General features: G+C 39.0%; 1 protein-coding gene across 1 annotated transcript in view; it reads left to right on the forward strand.

Moving 5' to 3' along the window:
- Positions 1–1,126: 1,126 nt before the first annotated feature.
- Positions 1,127–22,840, forward strand: part of fras1 (Fraser extracellular matrix complex subunit 1) — a 263,378-nt gene continuing 241,664 nt past the window's right edge. The window contains exons 1-2 of the mRNA XM_055224440.1: positions 1,127–1,195; positions 4,180–4,211. Of these exons, the coding sequence (XP_055080415.1) occupies positions 1,132–1,195; positions 4,180–4,211 (96 nt within the window). The 5' untranslated portion in view covers positions 1,127–1,131. The remainder of the gene's footprint in view (positions 1,196–4,179; positions 4,212–22,840) is intronic.

Genomic DNA, 22,840 nt, shown 5'->3' on the forward strand with positions numbered 1-22,840 from the left:
AACCCACTGCACCACTGCATTACAAAAAATATGGTGAAAAGTAACAAAAAAAGTAATAAACAATACCACACAAACACTCACTTGTTTACTCTTCAGTTAATGAACACATAAGTATAGACAATACAGAGAAGTGTCTTGCCCAAGGACACATCAGCCAGCTGTGTCAGGCATTAAACCCGCAGCCTTCAAATGTACTTTGCTCAACATTAGTTACAGCATGTCTTACAATAGACGTTTGGTGAAATTAATTACTTATTTTGCATGAAAACTATAGATTATTCCAGCAGTGTACAGGGCAAATTTATGCATGGAAAGCAATAAGTTAGAATAAGTAGTTTCTATAGCCCACATTTTCATGACTGAAACAAAGCCTGCGCTAGTGATATCTGATTCCAAGTTTAGAGCTTAATTCTGCCCATTTCGTTCTCGTTTAATGGCAAATGGCACAAATGAACTGGCTCCGCTTGGACACACTCGCTGCGCTGAATTGGCTCGGTAATAAACTTGGATCGGGACGCGTCAAGAGCCATTAGTGGGTGAGACGGGGGTGAAGCCGCCGTGTCAGTGGAGGGGGGGTGAGAGAGAGGGAGCCTAGAGGGGCGGTGAGAGGTGGGCTGTCCCCTTCGGAGCTACTACACAACCAGCAACTCTCCGCGAACTCGCCACTCCGCGCCGCGCTTCGCTCCCGTTCAGCGGCGCGACCCCCTCCTCCTCCTCCTCCTCCTCCTCCTCCTCTTCTTCTCACCTTCTCGTCGCTTTTCTTTCGCTCTTCTTTGGATCTATTCCCTGGACCGTGCACCTTGCGTATGCGCGTGCAAGGTGTTCCTATACATGCACGAGCTGAACATCGGATCAGACTCTTTTCCCCGCGGTGTTTTAAAGGAATTTGCTTTTCGGGGAGCTCCGTGGAAGTTACCGACCCGCGCTGCATTCCGATTCGTCTCGCGGCGCTTCCCAGGCGCACACGGGAGCATTGCGCACCCCCCCCGGACACACTTCTGGTTCCCTCCACGGAGCTTTTCCCCGACGCAAGGGGGATTAATAATGCACTGTGTTTGCCCCGCATCGACACAGATATCCGCTCGCTAACATTGGATTTACGTGGATTAAAAAAGGGAAAAGCGTTGGATCATGAGGGGACCGACTGGAGTGATCGCTCTGGCCGCGGTTCTCGCACTTTCCCTGGGGATAGACGGTAGGATTTAGCGCTTTACTCCTTCCACAGCCTCTTGCATTTTACAGTTTGTCCATGAAATCACCAGTTAGGTCCACTTTTCAACATAACCAATGCGCGCAACTGCATGGAAATGTGCTCCGCAACTTTTTTTTTCCAGTTAAGAGAGAACTAGGAACGAGGAGAGTAGGATTTAAGAAGCGAAGAGTAGAGATGGAAGGAACAACGAATGCTGGCGTGGTGTAGAGTGAGAGGCAAGTGTAGAAAGGTAGGAGACATAAGGAGAGGAGAGAAACGATGCAACTGGAGGCAAAAGTTAAACTAAGAACAGTAGGTTAATGTACCAACTAGGAGGTTCAAAACATTATAAACAAAAACAATAACAGTGTGATTAATTATTGCAATATTCATTCATCTAGTCAAGATATAATAGATTGAGAGGAGTTAGTGGACTCAAGGATGCACTTTCAAGGGTCATGGTATAGAGCCACGTTGTGGAGTACAGGTTAATTAAATAAATACAAGAGAGGGACATCAGATTTCAGAAAAATATATAAAAAAAAGACACACATTGCAGTTTTGCTTAGATGGAAAGATAACTTTTTGTGCCTTAGCAAGTCTTTTTTAGGTCAGCTCTCTTACATCACCTGTGGGAGCAGCAGTATTGTGAGGTACCACTAAAAGATAAAATCAGTTCCACTTCACCGCTCCTCTGTGTTTGAGCGTGGTCTGCTGTAATGTCCCGGAAGTACCCCCTAAGGCCCATAGGAGCTGATAACTCCAGCAACAAGTGCAAAAGGTAGAGAGAGGAGCAACAACATGGAAAAACTAATTGGTCTTCCTTAACATATTTACAGAAAATGCCAACAAAATGTCTACTTTTAACCCAAGTATTTGTTCCATATAGCGCTGTAGTCCTTTAGTCATTCAGTTGATTAAGTTGGGCAGAAAGGAGTGAGTGAATTAGCGGAAGATTTGGGATTTTATGGTATTTATATGTAAAAAAGGCAGGTTTATATAAATACAGTTTCCTAGTACAATTTCAGTGAGATACATAGAGGTAGAACTGAAGGTTGGTGGTTCGAATCCCGCTCTTGACTTAAGCATCATCGGTCGAACGATCACATCCCACATGATCCCACAGGTTGGCAGCGTGATTCCAGCTGCCGCAGACGAATGCCGTTGTTCTGTCCTCGGGCAAGACACTTCGCCCACCCGCCTCGCCCCCAGTGTCGGCGTACACTGGCGTATGAGTGTGTGTGTGTGTGAATGAGTGAGTGGTTGCCTGATGTAAAGCACTTTGAGCGTCTTGAAGGTGGAAAATGTGACCATTTACCGTAGAGATACATAATAAATCAGAGAGGTTTTGCCACGCCCCGTTTTTAGTTGACTAATGGATTGAATTTCTTTCGTTGAATACAGATCTTGTTCAGTTTTTCTTCAACGTTAGTGCAAAGTAGACGGTGGTAGGTGAGATTTTTAAGATTGTATTTAAAATCTTGATCAATGACACGGCAATGACTAAAGTTCAACATGGTCACTTCTCCTTCGCTCTCAAACCCCCTTGAAGGCCCCCCCTCCCTACTCGTCACTGACCTCTGCTCTGCCTCGTATGGGACCCCTCCTGCCTTGTAGGAGTAGCTGGGGTATTGTTTTGGGGCCAGAGGGCGAACCACTCAGCCACACAGATGGAGGATTTTGAAAGTTTCCAAAACAAGAAGGTGGGGACAGACAGCTTTATGCTCCGGGATTTACGGCTTTTCTGTCTTCATCAGACCATAGAAAATAGACAACTGACATTTGATTGGGACTATATATAGAAATAGGGTTTAACATCTGAGCGGTCCACTATAAGGTCTTGTAGGGCTGTGCAGTTCATTACATTTTAATTGGCATTCAATCATTTCTTATTGTAATTGCTTGGGTCTTTTAATGGAGAGGTCTTTAGGCAGATGGATACAATAGAGGCAAGGTAGATACATTAATGCTATACAGCGGAACAGAGAAAACGTGGCAAAAGTTATTTATTACACCTTTATATTGAACATGGCCACATTTTTATATAGCGCTTTTTCCACCTTCAAGGCACTCAATGTTCTTTACATCAAGGAAACACTCACCCCTTCACACGCACATTCATACGCCAGTGTACACAGACAATGGGAGCGAGGTGGGTTAGGTGTCTTGCCCAAGGACACAATGGCAGTATTCATTTGTGAGAGTTGGAATCTGTCGCCCATATAGCAATGATTAAAAGTCTGTACTGTTCAGGAAATTTACTTTTTGTCATATTTTCCTGCTCTACCTTCTGCTTCAAGGGACAGCAAATATGGAAGTTTCAGTTTAGTCCATAGACTTGCATCAGAATCACCTCCGTAATGAGATCAAGTTCATCTGAGCCAGTTAAATAAAGCCTGGTTATTTTCAGCCTAAAGCCACAAACAGAAAGAGCTCCATGGACTCGCATACTGCTTTGATGCACAGGAATTTAGAATGAGAACTATTTCAGATCAATACAAATACATTAAGGAAAATGACATTAAGGAAAAATCTCAAGATAATGGCTCTAACTATAAGCTCAAAAAAGCCCAAGTTTCAGAGTTTAAAAGTTGTTTAATGTGTAATATTGTTAGAAAGTTGCTATGGTAGCCTTGCAGGGACATATATAGAAAAACAAATAAATCAAATTGAGAGGAGTGAAATATTTGCATTGTTTCATCCCCAGTGCCATGTATTATTGTATTATTATTATTGTTGTTGTGTCCTTGGGCAAGAGACTTCTCTTACCTTGATTAAAATTTTTCATCTATTTTAGAATGTTAACTTCTAAACTTTTGCGCTAAATTTAGAATCCCATGCATTTCAGAGGTATGAACTACAAAGTTAAAAAGACCCCATGGAGACACAGGGACATTACTTTTTAAGTTAGAAATACATATTGTATACATATGTATTTCTATTACACCATTTTCAGGACCCATGTCTAACTGTGTATCTCTTTGCAGGAGCCTGTGTCCACGATGGAGTGCTGCATGCTGTAAGTTTCATCCTCATTTTCTGTTTTAGCCATTGCTGGGTTTTAGTGAACAAAACACATTTCAAATCTAGTATGTTTTTTAGATTTTATTCCAGAACTTGAAAGTCTATGTTTTCTTGTTGTTGTGAATTTTTTAAATATGTCAAATAGCATTTGTTGGTACCGTCCTATATAAAAGTCTTATATTTTTTAACTCATTTCTAGTTTAAAAACTTTTAACTTTGTTTTTTGACATAATACAACCTAAAATAAAAACAACTAAAGGCTGTTCATTTCTGATTCTGATATCCTAACCAAATTCCACTGATAAAGGAATTGGCCTAAATACCGAATAAAGCTACTGTAGTCAATTAAAAGCTACTAGCTTAAAGTGTGCTGTCACGGTAAGGCTAACAACAACATGCTAACGGCGCACTTCCTGATTATTGGGCACAAAAGTGATTTATAATTAGATGTAGACAGGAGCAAGGCCTTTAAGTTAGGTATTTTTACGCATTCAAGGATTTTTTTTTTTTTTTTACTCCAGAACTGATCAGAATCCTAAACTTTTACATCCTGACCGTCTGGAATACCACATGATGACATCATGCAGTGATACCAAGTGTTTTGGGCACTGCAGATGGAAACATCTTTAATAATTATATGTACTCAAATATGTGTGGATGAAATTACAGGTTTTTTTTAATTTGCACACATTGCAGTATATAGGACCTTGAATAGTTTGTTTACATTGGAGAGACTGTTTTCTGCTTGTTGCCTCTCAGTATTTCCCATGTTAGGTTGTGTTGTCCAGAGTTGAGATCCTGGTCCGCCTCGTGTTTTATTCACACCTTTAGCCCGGTGTGTAGAAGCTAGCGGAGGTGATAGCGTGAAAGGTATTGGCTACGAAGAATCTCATTTATAATTCATACTGAGCCGGATTTGTGCACATAATAACATTGGATTTGAAGAACAGTTGTTGAAGATGAAATTTCTGACCCGATCTTTATACTGGCTTTGGTCTTGTAGTTCCATATCGGATTTTAATAATTTGCATTTCGGGTATTAGCAGATTTGTTGTGGAAGGAATTTTTTTAACCGCGTTGCACTTTGTATCAAATGAATTTCTCCACCTTTGGTACATCTTTACTTGCTTTTTCACATTCACAAACCCTCGCTCAATAATTCTGCGTTAACGCTTGGACAATTGTTAGTATAGTAATGAAACAGTCAATAGCAAGCCGTGGTCCAGAACTGTGACTTTGTATTGAACTGGACAGAAATCGCTGGTATCTGTCCACAGTATCGATGTGCAGTGTGCAGCTTGGTCCTATGATTTCTCTTCCACAGCCAAAATATAATTCTACTCACTGACTGACTTGTAATTTGTGTATTATTAGTTTATATCTTTTTTTTTTTTTTTTTGTTTCATATAGGCTTTTTACCTGTTTTCTTTTATAGAAATGTACTGAGGCTACTGTTTTTTTCTGTTTCAAACCACAATAGAAAAGTAATACCAGTAAAAAAGTGGGTGTATGATAACTTAATCATCATAAAAAGTACAACAATTATTATATCTGAAATAAAATAAGTTGTTATTGAAGTATAGTTGTTATCGTCCACAAACATTGGTTATTGTATCAGCTGAAAAAAAGAAAATCCATATCGGAGAATCCCTAGTCTTTTATACTTAAAAATTAACTTTTTGCAGTTTTCTACCATGTTATAATATTTTTCCCTCATCAAAATATGCCTGAAGAGGTTTTCGATGTCATCCATGCATGTTTGAGTAATTTAGCGATCTGTCCTGAACCCTATTTGATCCCTCTTTATGTTTTTTTTTAACAGTAAAGCCTACGTCACCCATGCTCCCACACGACCACTTCACAAATGTGCAGTAGGCTCATTAGCGGTTCATCAGCAGAATGTACGCTGATTGTGTACCATTCTTAAGCGAAAGTAAAAATGCTGTTGAATATGTTGTTTTGGGCAATTATAGCATTTTCAAAACAATAAAAGGCAACTTGGTGATCTAAATATGTTAGTACTAGTAGTATTAGTACACCATAGAAGTGCAGTACCCCCTCTTAAATAGCTGGATTCTGTTTTTACCTCTGTGCATTAGCAATACTAATTTAACATCCTCATGGCACTGACTTCTGTTACAGCGTTATTATGCAGGTCAGATAAGGTTGCATAGACATGGAAAAGCTCATATGGAGGATTATATAGTCTTAACCGCTGTGCAACCACACTGCTCCTCATTATGTGGCTCTATTTACTTGTATGTGTAATATGTCCTTGCTTCGTCTTTCCTTTTCCCATGGCATTTTCTCTCTCAAACAGGATTTTCAATTTGATATATAGCACTGGAGAATGCACTTCTGCCCCCTGGAGGTGACTAGGGGGCATCATGTCCACCTCAATTCTCTCGATCAAAGCAGTGCCTCCTTGTGTCTATGTTGTTTTTGGTTCAGTTGAAATCATAAAACTTTCATCCAGATTTGATATTGATTCTTGGGGAGTTGGCCTCTACTCAAGATGAAAGATTTTATTGGAAACATGACACTTGTAACAGTGATATATATTGAATTGGAGTTTATATAGCACAATTCGGGATTCTTTAAATGCCTATTATTGAAATTGACGTGGGGTTATGACCATATTATAATTGTTTCCCATTTTCATTTACCTACCCAAAGTCTTATTTAGAGTGATTTGTGCGTGTGTCTTTATACTCAGAATTTCATTGGTCCAAACTACCTGTATTCACTGCCACTGGTACACGCCCACTGCTCTTCACTTACTTTGCTGCAATGACGGCCCCCATTGTGCCCTGCGATTTTCCAACTGGGAACTTAATGGACTTCTTACTTTTATTAAATTGTTTTACATCAATATTGCAATTTAAAATGTCCAAAATGCAACATAATAATCCACCGGTGTCACGGAATATAACTACATAGCAGACAAAAGCACAATAGCTAATAAAAAAAGAGCAAAATCAGTTCCCTCACTCGCTCGTGCACACTGGAGGCAAACAGGTTGTTGTAATGTCTTGCTCAAGGACACAATAGCAGGTGTACCACAAACTTCTGAGTAGAGCTGGACAGTCTATCACCAAAAAACTCATATGATCCATCCCTATTTTGTAATTCACCAATTTAATCTGAACTTTGCTTAACCCTGCTCGCAACTGGATAATTGACGATTCGAAAATATTCTATCACGAATCAATTCAAGTGCTGTTAAAAGCTTATGGTTGTGTACAAACCTTTGTTACGACTTGTACATTGCATTCTTCTAGTTATACAAATCTCCAAATCTCTCTCCCTCAGTAGAAAATAAAGCACTCACATCTCCACTTCTACATGCTGGAGAAGTGCTCAGAGGTGAGACACTTCCGTCTTGTCATCACTGCTCTGTAATTATAGACAACCGCCATGTTTCTGCCCCCAACACATCCTGCCCAGAGAGGGAGAAAGATGGGTAATTATGGTGTCATTCTGTCTCGTAGGGGTATGTAGTACAGGTACGCGAGCGGAGAGAAAGGAAGGGGGGGGTAGGGGGGAGGGGACCAGGTGGGACGTGTTCAGACACTCACTCACTCAGCACAAATAAAGGTTTAGTGGAGTTCAAAGTGAAGAACATCTGGAACGGTTCGGGAGAGAAGAGACAGGGCTTTTCAAAATTTCAAAATGGAGGGGACAGGTTGTTGTTAGAGATACACCAAGTCTCCCACATCGACCAATGTTTCCTTTAAATAATAGCTTAAAGGAAAGACATAAAAGTGTATTTGAATACTTTAGTGCGATGAGGGTCCTGCATGGTTTATTTTAGGCAATAATTAAAGGCCCTGTCTTATCTCTTAAAAATCAGATGGGTCCTTGTACTTTTCGTAATTAATTTTTGTTTGTCCACCTTCTGATATAAGAGAACTGTCGATCTCCTGGACAAGTAAAACATTAATAGTAAGCTGTAAACCACTTATTTTCAGTCAAATCAACCATTCTGAGAAGAAGAATCAGAGCCAGTTTGTACCTCAAATCTACAAATAAAAATATTACCCTAAAATTCACGAAAAATTAATATGACCAGTTTATGTGAGATATGCTTCCGCTTTGACATGGGAACTGTCAAGAACTGCCAAAAACGCTGAAACTGCTGTCTATCGGACGTTCCCTCCAGGCACCAGCTATACCTTCTTATATTTACCAAAAAATGACGCAGGATTTGAATTCTCATGTTCCTCTGGGCAGAGCATGTTTCACTTATAATGAGAATAGATCAGATACAGGCCAAAACTACAGAGCCTCAGCTTCACAAAGAGCCCAGCCATTTGTCTGTGCTCCAAAGAATCCAGACACAGATTGAGTTTGAATTGGGAGTCAATTTAATTTTTTTTTAAGAAAAATAGGCTGGAACTCTAAGGGGTTAAAAACATGAAAAAGAATAACTTGTTTATTTGATACAATGGTGCAAACTTATCCCTCACTTACCTTATGCATTTTGAACATCCTAAATATTCACCATAGTGAGTTTCACAACTTTAAGAGTGGAGTTTACAGTGACGGTAAAGTTAGCGACCATTAGCATGCTAGCAGCACACTTCCTGATTATCGGATAATACAGCTCGCAGCACTGGTGATAGCGGTGAAATGCGTCCTCCTTGTACAAATGTGGACTTACTGTGACACTGTTGTGAAATATCAAATCAAATGTGCAGTGTATCCCAAATGAAACCTTTTCATCCATATCCAAAATTTATAAAAAGTCATTGTAATTATGTAAAAAATTATGATTACTGATATATACGGTTTTGCCATTATCACTCACACATACTTTTAATTAATATTGTTATAACATTAGTATAACATATACACCATAGTACCCAAAGTATTTCGTTTTATATGATGTTTATTCTTTGTTTCTTTGTTTGTTAGTGTAGACTTTTAACTTTTAACTCATCGTATTAACACCATCAAAGGCTTTCTGACCTGAAGATAAGGCTCATGGGAATTGAAGTCTAGACCTGCTTTAAGTCCTAATTAAAGCTGTCCTGTGATGTGAGCCGAGTACAGGGACCTAACTGTGAGGCGTTTAAAGTCCACCTGAGGCTCCTGTAATCCAGAGCATCCTCTCATCTGACTCAGCACTTTATAACTGCAACTACACAATTAAAGGGTTATGTAATATTAGGACTGATGCAAGAACAGAACGTTTAATCCTCTGCTTTAATCCTAAAGCAAAACTAAAATGCAATGAGGACTAAACCAGAATTTAACCAGCACTAAAGCAGGGATTATAGGACCCAATCAGCCTGGAAAATGGGAATATACTGGGGCCAAACCAGGTCTTCTTTACCAGGAATAAACTAGGACTAAACCTTGTTTTAAACCAGGATTAAACCACAGACTAAACCAGGACTAAAACACAGACTAAACCAGGATTTAACAAGGGCTAAACCAGAGACGAAACCAGGTTTATACCAGAAATAAATCAGGACTGAAGTTTAGATTAAATTTAGGACTAAAATTTAGATTAAATCAGAACTAGGACTGAACCAAAACTTAACCACCGACTAAACCTGGACTTAAGCAAGCAAAACAAAACAAAAAACAAAAAAAAACCCAAACAAAACCAGGACTAAACCAGGTCTAAACCAGGGTCTATAGGACCCAATCAGTGAGTAACTCACTAAATTAAAGACTACATTTTGGACTAAATCAGGACTAAGCCAGGTCAAAACCTAGTCCAAATCAGGTCTAAACCAGGTGTAAACCAGGACCAAAACAGATCTAAATCAGGATTAAACCAGATCTAAACCAGGACTAAACCAGGTTTAATCCTGGATTAAACCAAGTCTAAACCAGGTCTAATCCAGGATTAAACCAGGTCTAATCCAGGATTAAACCAGGTCTAAACCAGGTCTAACCCAGGATTAAACCAGGACTAAACAGTTGCTTAACCGCACTTTGCCTCCTCCAGGTCTGTGTGCTGGACACATTTGACACAGGCTGTTGGCCCAGATTTAGTCGGGCCTAATTTAAACTGTGCAGATCGCTTCCTCCTCCTCACTTCTGGGTGTAGCTGTCTCTCGAGCGTTCTCTCTGTGTATGTAATAGTATTGATGTGTGGCTGGGGGGGCTCTGGAGGCGTCCCTCTTTAAACAGTCACAATGTGTGGAATCCTGCCTTGGGGCGACGCAGGGGGCTCCAGACGTGTGACTGCAGACTGCGCAGCTCAGACAGTACACTGGAAATGCTAAACATACAATGTATTGATTGTAGTTTTGTTTTAGTCTTATTATAGGTTTGAACCAGATTTTGTTTAGTTGAAGTATATAAGATACTATTTCATAAACGTGACGTATCAGTGTGAAGTAAACATGAAGTAAACATGTTCAAATCAAATACTGACTTCAGAACCATTGTAAAGATTATTTATTCTTATTATAAAAACAGTGGACACAATGTGGAAGTCGTTTGTATAAAATAAAGCCGAATTAACTCAAATGCCTCTCTGATCTGAATGGTCACTACCCACTGTTCCCTCTAAACTGCGCGCGTGCGCAATTGCGCACTGCTGACACGGTCTCCGCGCACAGAAAATCTGCGCTGCGCACAAAAAAATCAAACCGGAATTGAAAATAAAGTAAACACACAACAATTCATTCTGCGCTATTTTTCAATGTGAGTCAGTGAGTGTGACCGGGGACGAGCTGCTCCAGACAATTATGTGATTCACAGACGTGTTTGCGCAGCTTATCCACGTCATTGACAGGCGTCCACATGTCCTTATGTCCTCATGTCCTCATGCGCCGCTACCAGAGTTTTAGCCGATGTGGAGTGAAGACTCGCTAATGATGCTAATGATGCTAATGATGCTAAGTATGCTAAGTATGCTAAGTATGCTAAGTATGTATCCCCTTAACGTTCCGACGGCCCGCGCTCTGGCGCACTGTTTTGTGGCAGTTTTGCGTTTTAAACATGACGAAATGGACAAAACAAAGGAAGTACGCGACCGAGGACACTGTGGATGTTTGTACAAGTTAAACTAGAGGCATCTGGACCCGGAGCGGTTCGTGGAGCCGAGTGAAGATCATGATGGACTGAGGAGCAGAGGACCTGATGTGCTGATGGACTGGATGCTGTTCCTGATCGGTGAGTGTGGTTTATTCTGCTATTGACTTAATTGTGGGTCAAATATATCACGCGTAATCATTAGCGTTATCTAATGCCAAAGTGTCTTGCCTAAGGACACAATGACAGAAGTTGGTCCGAGCGGGACTCGATCCTCCTCTGACCTCTGAGCCTCTGTCACAGACTGTCACTGTACAATCATGTGCAGTGTGTGTTTGTTTACATTTTGAAGTGTGTGTGTGTTTCTTCACTGTTTGCAGTGTGTGGTTTGTAAATATATATTTATTTTGACCCATACCACTTGTTTTGAATATATTTTATAATACAAATACACATTATATATTGTGTTTTGATATGTTATATAAATGTACAGTAATAGAGCAGCTGCAGATACAGATTCCTCTCAGTGTGTGTTGGTCATTGACTGTCACTAGTTTGAGTTGTAAAAATCAAATGATCGTGTCATTTACTGAAAAAGAGTCACCGGACTGTCTCCCAGACACAGTAGGACAAACTCACTCAGTCACAGCAAAAGCTTCACACAACGGATTATACTCATAATACAAGTCAGAGCTTTATCGTAAAAATGTTAAGTGTGTTTTCAACATTGGAGTTTACAGTTGTCTTGGTTTGGTTGGATGTTCATGTTTTGCCATAGTTAAAATTCAATATTTATACTTCTAATAGCATTAACATACTACACAGGTCATGAGCAAGATTTTTGTCATTTTCATTGTATAAGTGGCTAAAGCACTTAATTAAAAGTCTTATAACAGAAATGTAAATGTGGTGATTTGATTCTTTTAATAAACCATTTAACTTGGATGGATGTGATGCAGCATGACCACAGTGCGCACGTCCGATAACCACAGTGCGCACGTCTGATGTCGCTCACACTGGTCCATGGGAGCGCTCAGGGAGTTTGCTCAGACTCGTGAAAAATTAGAGGGAACATTGTCACTACCTAAACCCCAACACCTGCAGCCAATCATGAATCAGAGCTAGTGCAGCCTCTGCAGCTCAGTGAGTGACATGGCCTGTCCAAATACTGAGGATGGGATAAGCTTGTATGTGTCCTCAATCTGCAGGTTAAGACACTGGCATCACAGGTTCAGTTTTGATTGTAGTACCTTTTTTAAACAATAGTGCATCCTAGTGTTGTCACGATACTAAAATTTCAAAATGACACTAAAACTGTTCAGGAAAGCTCACATTTTCTTCTGTGATTTTTTTTGCAGTATCAATACTTGCTCAAATGAGTATCTAGTTTCGATATAAGTTTCAGTATCGATAAGTAGGCTGCTCTGATTTTTGATACTTTTGACAACCCTAGTACATCCTATATACACTGCCTTTAAGGTTTTATTCAGGTTTTTGCAGAGATTGGATAATTTCTGAAAAAGACTGAATTGTTACTTTGCTTGTATTGTAATTGTGTTTTGTAACAGGATTCAGGTCACAGCCAAGAGAATCAATATTTTGAGAGAAGACAATATTAGAAGAAATACTACCATTTAAATGTCTACAGGAATCCCACTCATTTCAGAACATAAATCTAAACTACATAATTAGCAAGTTTTATATTAAAATCCCACTGGACACATGGGTTGCACCTGATATATGAATAATATAAGAACCTAATATTACTGAAATACCTATAATACCTCATTTTGAGTAATTTGAGTAATCCTTTATTAGTTTGTCTACATCTCCAATGCTCAAAATGTGTGCTAAACATTTTGATGAGGAAACATTATAACATAGATCAGAAAACATTGTAATATGGGCCCTTTAAAATATCATGAAGACACAGAGAGAAAAATCTTAGCAAAGAATTTAATATAACTGAAATACCTGCAGCGGGCCTTCCAAAGCTAATTTTGATTCAACTCCAATTCATCTTGTACCTCTCTATGCACAGCTCTGGTTTTTCTCTGGCACTTTCCAATTTTAGCCTAATAGTCTTAGATTAGTACTGCAAAATCCAATATTAATAAATGATACAATATTGAACTTTTAAAAATGTCTTTCTTTCTGGCCCAACGCAAAAAGATTTTCAGTAATAAATTATAAATGAAGTGTCTGAAGTCTAGTCCAGTGACGTTGCTCTGAGGCAGATGTTTCACAGATTACTCATCCTACATGCTTAATCTGAGGACGTCATCCAGGGAGCAGGGATTAAAACGGGGACTCGAGACTGCCAGCACTGAACCAGCACTGAACCAGCAATGACCAAGGACCGAACCAGGACTGAACCAGGACTGAACCAGAATTGTATCAGGGCTGGACCAGGACTGAACCGAGATTGAACCAGGACTCGATCTGGACAGGAGCAGGACTGGACTAGGACTGAATCAGAACTAAACCAGGCATGAGCAGGACTGAACCAGCATTGAAACAGGACTGGACCAACACTGAACCAGGAATTAACCCGTACTAAGCCAGGACTGGACCAGCACTCAACTAGACGAGAACCAGGAATGAACCAGGGCTCAGAATCAGGATTGAACCATTACTGAACTACAACTTAACCAGGACTAAACCAGACCCAAACCAGGGTTAAACCAGTCCATCTTGGCCCACCATTGCACTTTGAGATGTCTCAGTGATTTGGCCCATCTCTAAGTCTGGACCAGAATAGAACCCGCTTTACTGAGGACTCTGAATTATTTACACTGCTGCCGTGGAGAGATGCACAGAGGAACATTAAAGACAAGATGCTAGTCCAAGTACAAACCAAAATTAACAGTAACATTTTGGCCACTTACAGATGAACAACACAGACTCTCTGAAGTATGGTTTCATATCATTATCAATCTGGATCGGCTCTTGCTGAAATCACTCAGGAAAAGCTGCGACGTCATTTTGTTGAAGCGTTACAACCGCTGAAAAAGCTTAAACATCAAACTTTTGATATATCCAGTTAAGAGAAAAGCACAGACATCTTCCCTGTCCACAAAAGCGCAAAGCACTTCTCTCTGCAAGTATTTCAAAAAAATTAAAAATCCATATTGACGCTAAAAGGTTGCCATATTTGTTTTGGTTACTTGGGAAGCTTTACATTTGCTTCTACCCAAACCACAATGCCTGTGATTGGTCTGAACTAGGCATTGGACGATATTGAAATTTGGTGTTATGATTATCATGGCCAAAATAATTGTGATTAACGATTATACCACGATAATTATTAAAGTTGCTGACAGTTTAAAAATGTTATGATATAAATAATTAAAATTTAAATTTTATATTATGAATAAGTTCAACATTTAAACAGCTGTCATAATAATGATAATTTGTAATTATGTATGCTTTTATTTGTGTTTTTCTTATTCTATAAAGCACTTTGAATTACTTTGCGTATGAATTGTACTATACAAATAAACTTGCCTTGCCTTAGCTAATGTACTTTGTTAAAAGTGAAAAACAACAATGATCTAGAACAGGGGTGTTCATTACGTCGATCGCGATCTACCAGTCGATCGCGAAGACATTTTGGGTAGATCACGTCCCGTCATCCATCCAATCACATGACTAATATACAGGACAACAGTCAGATTACACCTGACTCTAGGTCACATCATGGACGCTGCATAAACCAGCGTGAGTTAGGATCCGACGCTATAGGGTTAAACTATCGTCGCCGATAGAGTGCGGTTGTGGACTTTCCAGCAGCGTAACTCCGCAACTAGTCGTGCTCTTATTCAAATTCACACGGCGTCTCAAAGCGGAGACACGGGGCTATCTAAATATTTTACCATCATTACAGTAATCTGCCTCTGTTGTCCCTCGAAGGCGACGAATGAGAGCGCGAGGCTGCGGGGATTTTCACACTCATTTATTCGATGCGTAAAAGAAAAAAATATGGATGGATGTGTAAAATAGAAGTAGTTGTGTGAAAAAATGCAGTAAATTCTGATACTTCGTTTAACATGATTTTTATGGCTATAAAAAATTACCGTAATCAACATGATTAGCTCTGTTATCACTTTCAAACGAAAAATGCAATTTTACTCCTGGCTGTCAGAAGCTACTGCCCGAACTATGCATCCCTCACTGATTCTATTCAGTGTCAGAGCAGTAATCATCATTCAAGTAATTATGAACATGTAAGAAGTTCAATTGTGTTGTGCAGTATTATCTCATGACGTTGTGCAAAGTACATCAAAATGCACTGTACATGTAAGAATTCATAATACATTTACAAATAAATATATGTTTAACATTTTTGTATTAGGTGGCAGATCTTTCAGACACGATCATTTTAAAAGTAGCTCACATACTGAAAAAGTCTGAGCACCCCTGATCTAGAAGAAAACATCATGGACAAGTGTTTGTTCTGCACATGTGATGTAATGGCGATTATCTTTGTTGGCAATTATCACAAAACCTTTTTTATGTCCCATCACTTGTCTGAACCAGTGGTGGCTTGGGCCCAATCACAACACCAGGAGCTGGTGCAAATTCTCATTTGTGTTCATCTTCTGGCCAGGTTAGACTTCATCCTCTTAGTGGGGGATATATCAGGAGGAAGTGTAAAGTTCAAATTCAAAATTTGATATGTTATATGGGGTGAGGTGGCCTACTGACTGTGACTTAGTGGAGGTACGTTGACCACTCTTTGGGAAACTCTCTTGTTGTTAATGGCCAAACAATCCCCCTCGCTACTTCTGACACTTAAATGCCCCATATCCACTGGTCCAGAACACACTCATCTCTCCAGGGCTAAGGTCACTGGACTTAACTGTGTGTGCAAAAGTCAGTCCATGTTTAGTCATAATTCCTGGCTAGTGTCTACTGTGTAATTTTCTCTGGGCTTTTAGAGCGTCCATCACCTTGTGCTTGTGAGGATGTTATTGCTTCTGTAGTATTGTATTAAAGGGATCTCCATGGAGACCAGGCCACAGTACAAGTCAGATCTGCAGAGATGCAACCCCATTCCTATAAAGAATGCATTTGCTTTAAGATTTTTTTTTTGCAACTAAACAAATAATATAAACAAACAATATATAGGTTTAATGCTCTACAGTGGAACATTCCAGGTAAACATCTCTTTGGAAACCAGTGCGCCTTTAAGTAAATTTGATTTTTTACTATTTAATTTAGGAGACAAAAACAACTTAGTTTAAAATTGCTGCTGGCTTTATTCAACTAATAGTATTAAATTAAACAACATGAGCCATGAGGTAGTAAGACATATAAAGGTAGCTCAAACCAGTCACCTTTTCCTTTTTGTCGACTGCCCTGTCCTTAACCTTCTCTCAATGAGCTTCATGATAATATGTCCTGAAATGGTTTTCATTTCACAGCTGTGCTTTGTCAGAGGCAAGAAATGCCAAAAGTGCAAACCAGGGTTCAAAGCAAAGGATGGCTATTTAAAAAAGAAAAAAAAAAATCTATAACATGTTTTAAGTTATTTTGAGTTCATTTTTGTTTACTACATTCATATATCCATATGTGTCTATTCATAGTTTTGATGCCCCGTGACAATCTACAATGTAAATAAAGGATAAACATTTTGACTGGTATTTTATATTCGTCACATTTTCAGATGCAGCTCCTTCAACCATACTGTACACTGATGGTACAGTAAATCTTGTGTAATGCCAAGGCAGCTGTCATGGCCGACTCCCCTTATAGATTCTAGCCTGTACGTTCTGTCAGTCAGAGCAGAAGGAAACCAGAACCACACTTACATGTCCTCCATTTCCTGCACTGTAAAAAGTTTGCTGTCGATATTACAGTAAGTTACTGGCAGCTGATGCCAGTAAGTTACTGTAGCGTAATGATACGGTAGTGATACTGCAGTGATACTGTAGTGATACTGCAGTGATACTGTAGTGATACGGTAGTGATACTGTAGTGATACTGTAGTGATACTGTAGTGATACTGTACACCCACTTTAAAGTAATAAATGACTGTAAAATGGGTCTACAGTACATTGATTGATACTGTCCATTGAACATACAATATCACTAACTGTAATCCTTTTGTACAGTAACTTACTGTAGTCTAGTGATACAATAGTGATACTGTAGATGGACTTTAGAGTACTACAGTGTCCTTTGAACATATACAGTATAAACGTACTAGTACTGTAATAATTACAGTAACTTACAGTAAGTTACTGTGATTATTACAGTAATGATACCGTAATATATTACAGTAGTGCCGTAATGCAAATTACAGTAAAATTACTCTTAATATTACAATCAATTGCTGTAGTTTATTTATTTTTATTGTACTTAAAGCAGAACATTGTCATGTTTTTTTCACTTTATCGAGTACAGGAGATGAAACACAGTTCATACTATACAGTTAATCACTCATGTAACTCAAATATGGTGCAGAGATCATACAAACATATTCATCATTTATACACTGATTTTAGTGTACTCTAGTGCAGTGGGGCAGAACATTACACTTAGATTATCTGCTTTAAAATGTAGGCCATCAGATCTGTTCATGAACCCTTTAATCTTGCTCAGTACAAGCATTACGTTATGAATAAAAAGGATTACTTCATCCAGCTGAGATGGTTTATAAATCGTCAGTATATTGGCTCTAAGAGAAAGTGAGCTCATAAGTAGTCCATATAGTTAGTGTACTGTATTTTACAAAATACAATTACACTTTTACTAAATAAGTGTGTGTGTATATATATATATATATATATATATATATATATATATATATATATATATATATATATATATATATATATATATATATATATATATATATATATATATATAATATATTTACCAAATTTGTTTTTACAATATACTATTGAACAATTTCTAAAGTGCCCTGATGAATAAATTTAACAATAAAGAGCTCACTTGCCTAATCTGTGCTGTGATCCACAGTTTGTTCTGGTCAGTTTTCTGAATCAGTCTAATTCAGAAATGGCACTTTGAGCCTCTGGAGTCTGAACATATGACAACAGAGAGCAACAGATCACTTAAAAGTTTTTCAAGTAAAACAGAAATCAGAAACACACAAAAAGGGCACATAAAAATACAGTTTAAAGATATTCTACTTACCAGTCTGCTAACAATCCAACTCTCACAACCAAGCCTCACTTCCAGATATCTAGACTAAATATAACTGAATGTAATTTACACAGTACACAGACTGTACACGTGTCCTCTTGTATGAGACTAAACTATGAACTGCTTTTCTTATTTACAATTAGTGAACATTTAACATCTTTACAACACCCCCAACTGTCCAACTCACTACTGTAATTCAGACTGACAGTATGTCTGACTCTTTTCATTTTATTTGCTTTATTTGTCAATTAATTATGACTGCTTCTCTTCTAATAATAGAACCTGTTAAAATCATGGTGTAATTGAGTCCAAATCCAGATGTTTCAAACTCATTTGTACAGTTAGGCCATAGACTGTATAAAGAAGTGGACTTAGTGAGTGCTAAGTCACCCACAGCGTTCAACTCCAGTCAAATGGAGCTCGTCAAGGCTTAACCATTATAAGGGCCAATTTGGATCCAAGTTCCATATTTGGAATTCTGATCATGAGTACCATAGTTCAGTATAGCTCTGCTACTATAATATTTAAAGTAGCCTACTATTAATCTCTCCTGTGATTGGTACATTTTTTCCCACCTAAATGCACTTTTGTAATAGGCTACTACACTAGTAAGTATTCTACACAATAGCATACTTACTGTAAATTTTACAGTGAGTATGCTACTGTATTTTTTACATTTATTTATTTTTTTGACAGTATTATATATCTTGTTATAATATTAGTAGTTTACTCTACCAAGTAATTATTTCCAAGAATCCTTTGCCAATTACAGAAATCTATATTGTAAAGTAACTTACAGTATGATACTGTTCATATTACAGTGAAGCAGTGTGAAAATGACAGTGGTCCTTTACAGTGTGCTTTAAACAGTATATTACACTTTCCCATAAAGTCTCCATTAGGACAGGACATGAGATCTGCTGGGTCAGGGTTATTTGAAGCATGCTGCTCCTCTCCTCTCCTCTCTATCGCTTCTGACTGTCTCGTTTGTCTCTCCTCTCTATCCTACTCTCCTCTTCTCTCTTCATTTCGCTGTCTTTCATCTCTTTTTCTTTCCCTCTCTTGTGCTTTTCAGTTTTGACTACTTTGTCCCCCCTCTCCTTCCTCCTATCTACTTTTCACCGTCTCTTTCCACTCTTTTGGTCGATCTTGCCTCCAAATCCTCCGCTACTTCCTCTAGTACTCGTCCTTTACTCATTTCACCATCTCTTTCCTCTCTCTCCTCCACTTTTGTAACTCCCCTTCCTCTCTTCTTCCTCTCCCTCACTCTTGTATCTCTCCTCTAGTTCTCTTCATTGATCTCTCTCTTGCTCTTCTTTCTTCCCCACTTTCCGACATAGTCCCTCTCTCTTCTCCTCAGTCTCCCCATCATCCTCTCTCTCCTTTCTTCATTTCACTGTCTCCTCTTCTGTCTTTCTCACTCTGCTTTCTCTCCTTTCTTTCTCTCTCATCTTCTCCTCTCTCTCCCTCCTCTTAATTTCTCCACTCCCTAAATCCCCTTTCCCTCTCCCCTTTCACAGTTTCTTTTTTCTCTCCTCCCTCACTTTGCTCTTTCGCTCCTCTCTCCTTCACCCTCAGTCACCCTTCTATCCGTTCTCTATCTCTCTCGTTCTCTCTGTTTCCCTCCCTCCTCACTCTCTCTCCTCTCTTCCTCACCCTCCTGCACTCTTTTATCTGTTCTCTCTCTCTGTTTCCCTCCCACTCTCTCTCCTTGCCCTCTTGACCAAAATAATCGTAATTAACGATATTATTACGATAATTATTAATCCAAAGTGTACGTTTTTAAAAAAAAAAGTCACTAAAACATCAATCACCGTACAATTTGCAGGTGTCTGAGCGATCACCTTCATAGTTTTTTTTGCTGCAAGTGGAATTAACAATGAATGAATAATAAGTGTGTCAATTATGTAACTCTTGACTAAAAAAAACAAACACATGAACCAATTTGAGAAAGTTCCCAGAATAGGGATATAAAAAAGGATATGCTGACATCGTAGCTATCAGCTGTGCAAAATGCTATTCAGCTAGCACTAACCTAGCAATAGTGAAGTCGACACAAACACATATCATTATTCATACAAATCCAAACTAACACAAACTACATTCAATAATTTGTTTCACATGTTATGTCACTTACGATGGATATTTTTGGCTCAAGTTTGTCAAACAGTGCAGGATGGTTGTCTTGCAAATGTCCATGCAAGTTGCTCGTGCCACAACTTTATTCGGTCGACTCTGCAGATCGGTGGCTCATCACCTTGTTGGTCTTGTGTTTCAAAGCCATAATAATTCCACACATCAGACTTCACCTTCTTGAGTGGAGGATATAAACGGTGGTGTAGAACCATCCCCAATTCAGAACAGACACAGAAACTAACAAGTTTCATTGCTATGATAGAGGGCCCCCTTGTGGGGAAACACCTGAACTAACATCTAAATATTGTTTTGAAACCGGAAACATGAGGCAGTCTGGTGCCGTAAAGGCGATTATAATGATGTGCGATGATCACGATTATTAAAAAATGCTACAAACGATTAAATGCTTTTTGATCACAATTAGTGATATTGTTATATTCTTTAGCTGTCTCTGTACCCCCCTCTCTCCCTTACCCTCGCTCATCCTGCTGTCCATTCTCTCTCGCTCTCTCTATTTCCCTCCCTTCTTCCCCCTCTCTCCTCTTTCTCTCACCCTCACTCACCCTTAAGTCTGTTGCCTCTCTCTCTATTTCCTTCCCTCCTTCCTTCCCCCTCTCTCTTGTACACTTAAAGTAAATGAAAGCCTGTAGTGTTTTGATGATGGAAGTGTAAGTGCATGCGGTCAAGTGCGCCGCTTCAGCCTGCTCCTGTTTTATTGATACGTTTGGAGATCGCTGCATCATTTAAAGGAGACCCATTCAGATCAGTTTTGAAATATGTTGTAACGGGTTCCCCTCATTGATTTTGATTGATTTGTGCGTGTTTGACGTGCTCTGGACAGGAAAGCTTTGAGTTTGTGCAATTGTCATTTTTAAACTTTTTCACAATAAAGTCATTTCAGTAGCTCTTCAATGCAGAAGGCTTTATGGTAAACAAAGGGCCACAGGAAGCATTAAGCTGATGTTCGCGGAGCTTTGACATAGCATCATGCAATTTTTCTGAGATTTTGGCCACTTGTAAATAAAGAAAAAACATGATGTACTTTATGGCCCATGATGAAACATCTCCACCGACCGACCAGGGCACTTCCCATTTGTTCAGATTGCCACATGCTCACCTCTCTCCTCTGTCTGCCAAAAAAAAAAAGAAGCTGTGTGTAACCCTAAACATGTCTGTGTGACGACAATATGGCAATATAACTGATCAGAAACGGCCGGTAGGGCTGATTAGTTGCGGAAAGTTGTGATGATTTGAGTTGCAGAGGAGCACAATTTAGCAGAGTTGTTTTGATTTTGTTTGTAGTTACGATCACAACATCGTGAAAGCCTGGAGGGACTGGATAATTACATCTATCTATCCATCTATCCATTGCAAAAAAAACCCCACAAAAAACAAATCGCAATACCATCTTTTCCCCCAATATGTTGCAGCCCTAATTTCAGTATTTGATATTAGTTTGTAGTTGTTGTTTAGTTACATTAGTGCATATATTTGGGCAAGTTTCACAATTATACATTAATCTGAATCTTTTTAAACTCCCCCGCACATTTTCTCTTTCTTTCTCTCTCCCTTTGTCCCTCTCCTTCTCTCTTCTCTCTCTCTCTCGTCTCTAATTGATAGACCTGGACAAATGCTGTTGTTTGCTCTGCCTTGGGGGGTTGCTCGGGTCACGGTATAGACAACAGAGCAGACCACCCACACACGGGCACTTCCTCAGCCTGTTCAGACCTGATGCACTTTTAAAACCTTTTTGTTTTCAGGAGATAATCATCAAACCTGGAGATGTTCCCACTAATGATCCACTTTGATCCACAAGTGTCTTTCACAGTTTCCCAGGTTCAGAGGAGCAGATTAGAACAGGGACAATGGACAAGAGGACAAGTGCTTGGATGTTGCAAAATGGAAGTTCCTACATCCATACATTTTGTCCATACACCATACACTCATTATGGTAATCTCATTTCTAGTACTTATACTGGTAACACTTTATAATAACTACACTTTAATTAGTCTTCATAAAACATGAATGAAAGACTTAATTCATAATTAACTAATACTTTATTGAAGAGTGGGCATTATGCAAAATTGACTTTTTGGAACTTCCTACCATGTTATATCATCAAAAACCTGCCTTAAGAGGTTTTATATTTCATTAATTCGATCTCTCCCGGGCCTCGTTACAGTTAGGAGTATGATCCTATTCAAAGCTCACCCCACAAGCCTATGTCACCCATGATCCTGCATAAAAAATCCATAAATATACAAACGCATGATACAAAACAATACACTACAACTTCACAAACCTGATGCAATGTGCAG

The sequence above is a fragment of the Periophthalmus magnuspinnatus genome, chromosome 9, assembly GCF_009829125.3.
Source record: "Periophthalmus magnuspinnatus isolate fPerMag1 chromosome 9, fPerMag1.2.pri, whole genome shotgun sequence".
Classification (NCBI taxonomy): Eukaryota; Metazoa; Chordata; class Actinopteri; order Gobiiformes; family Gobiidae; genus Periophthalmus; species Periophthalmus magnuspinnatus.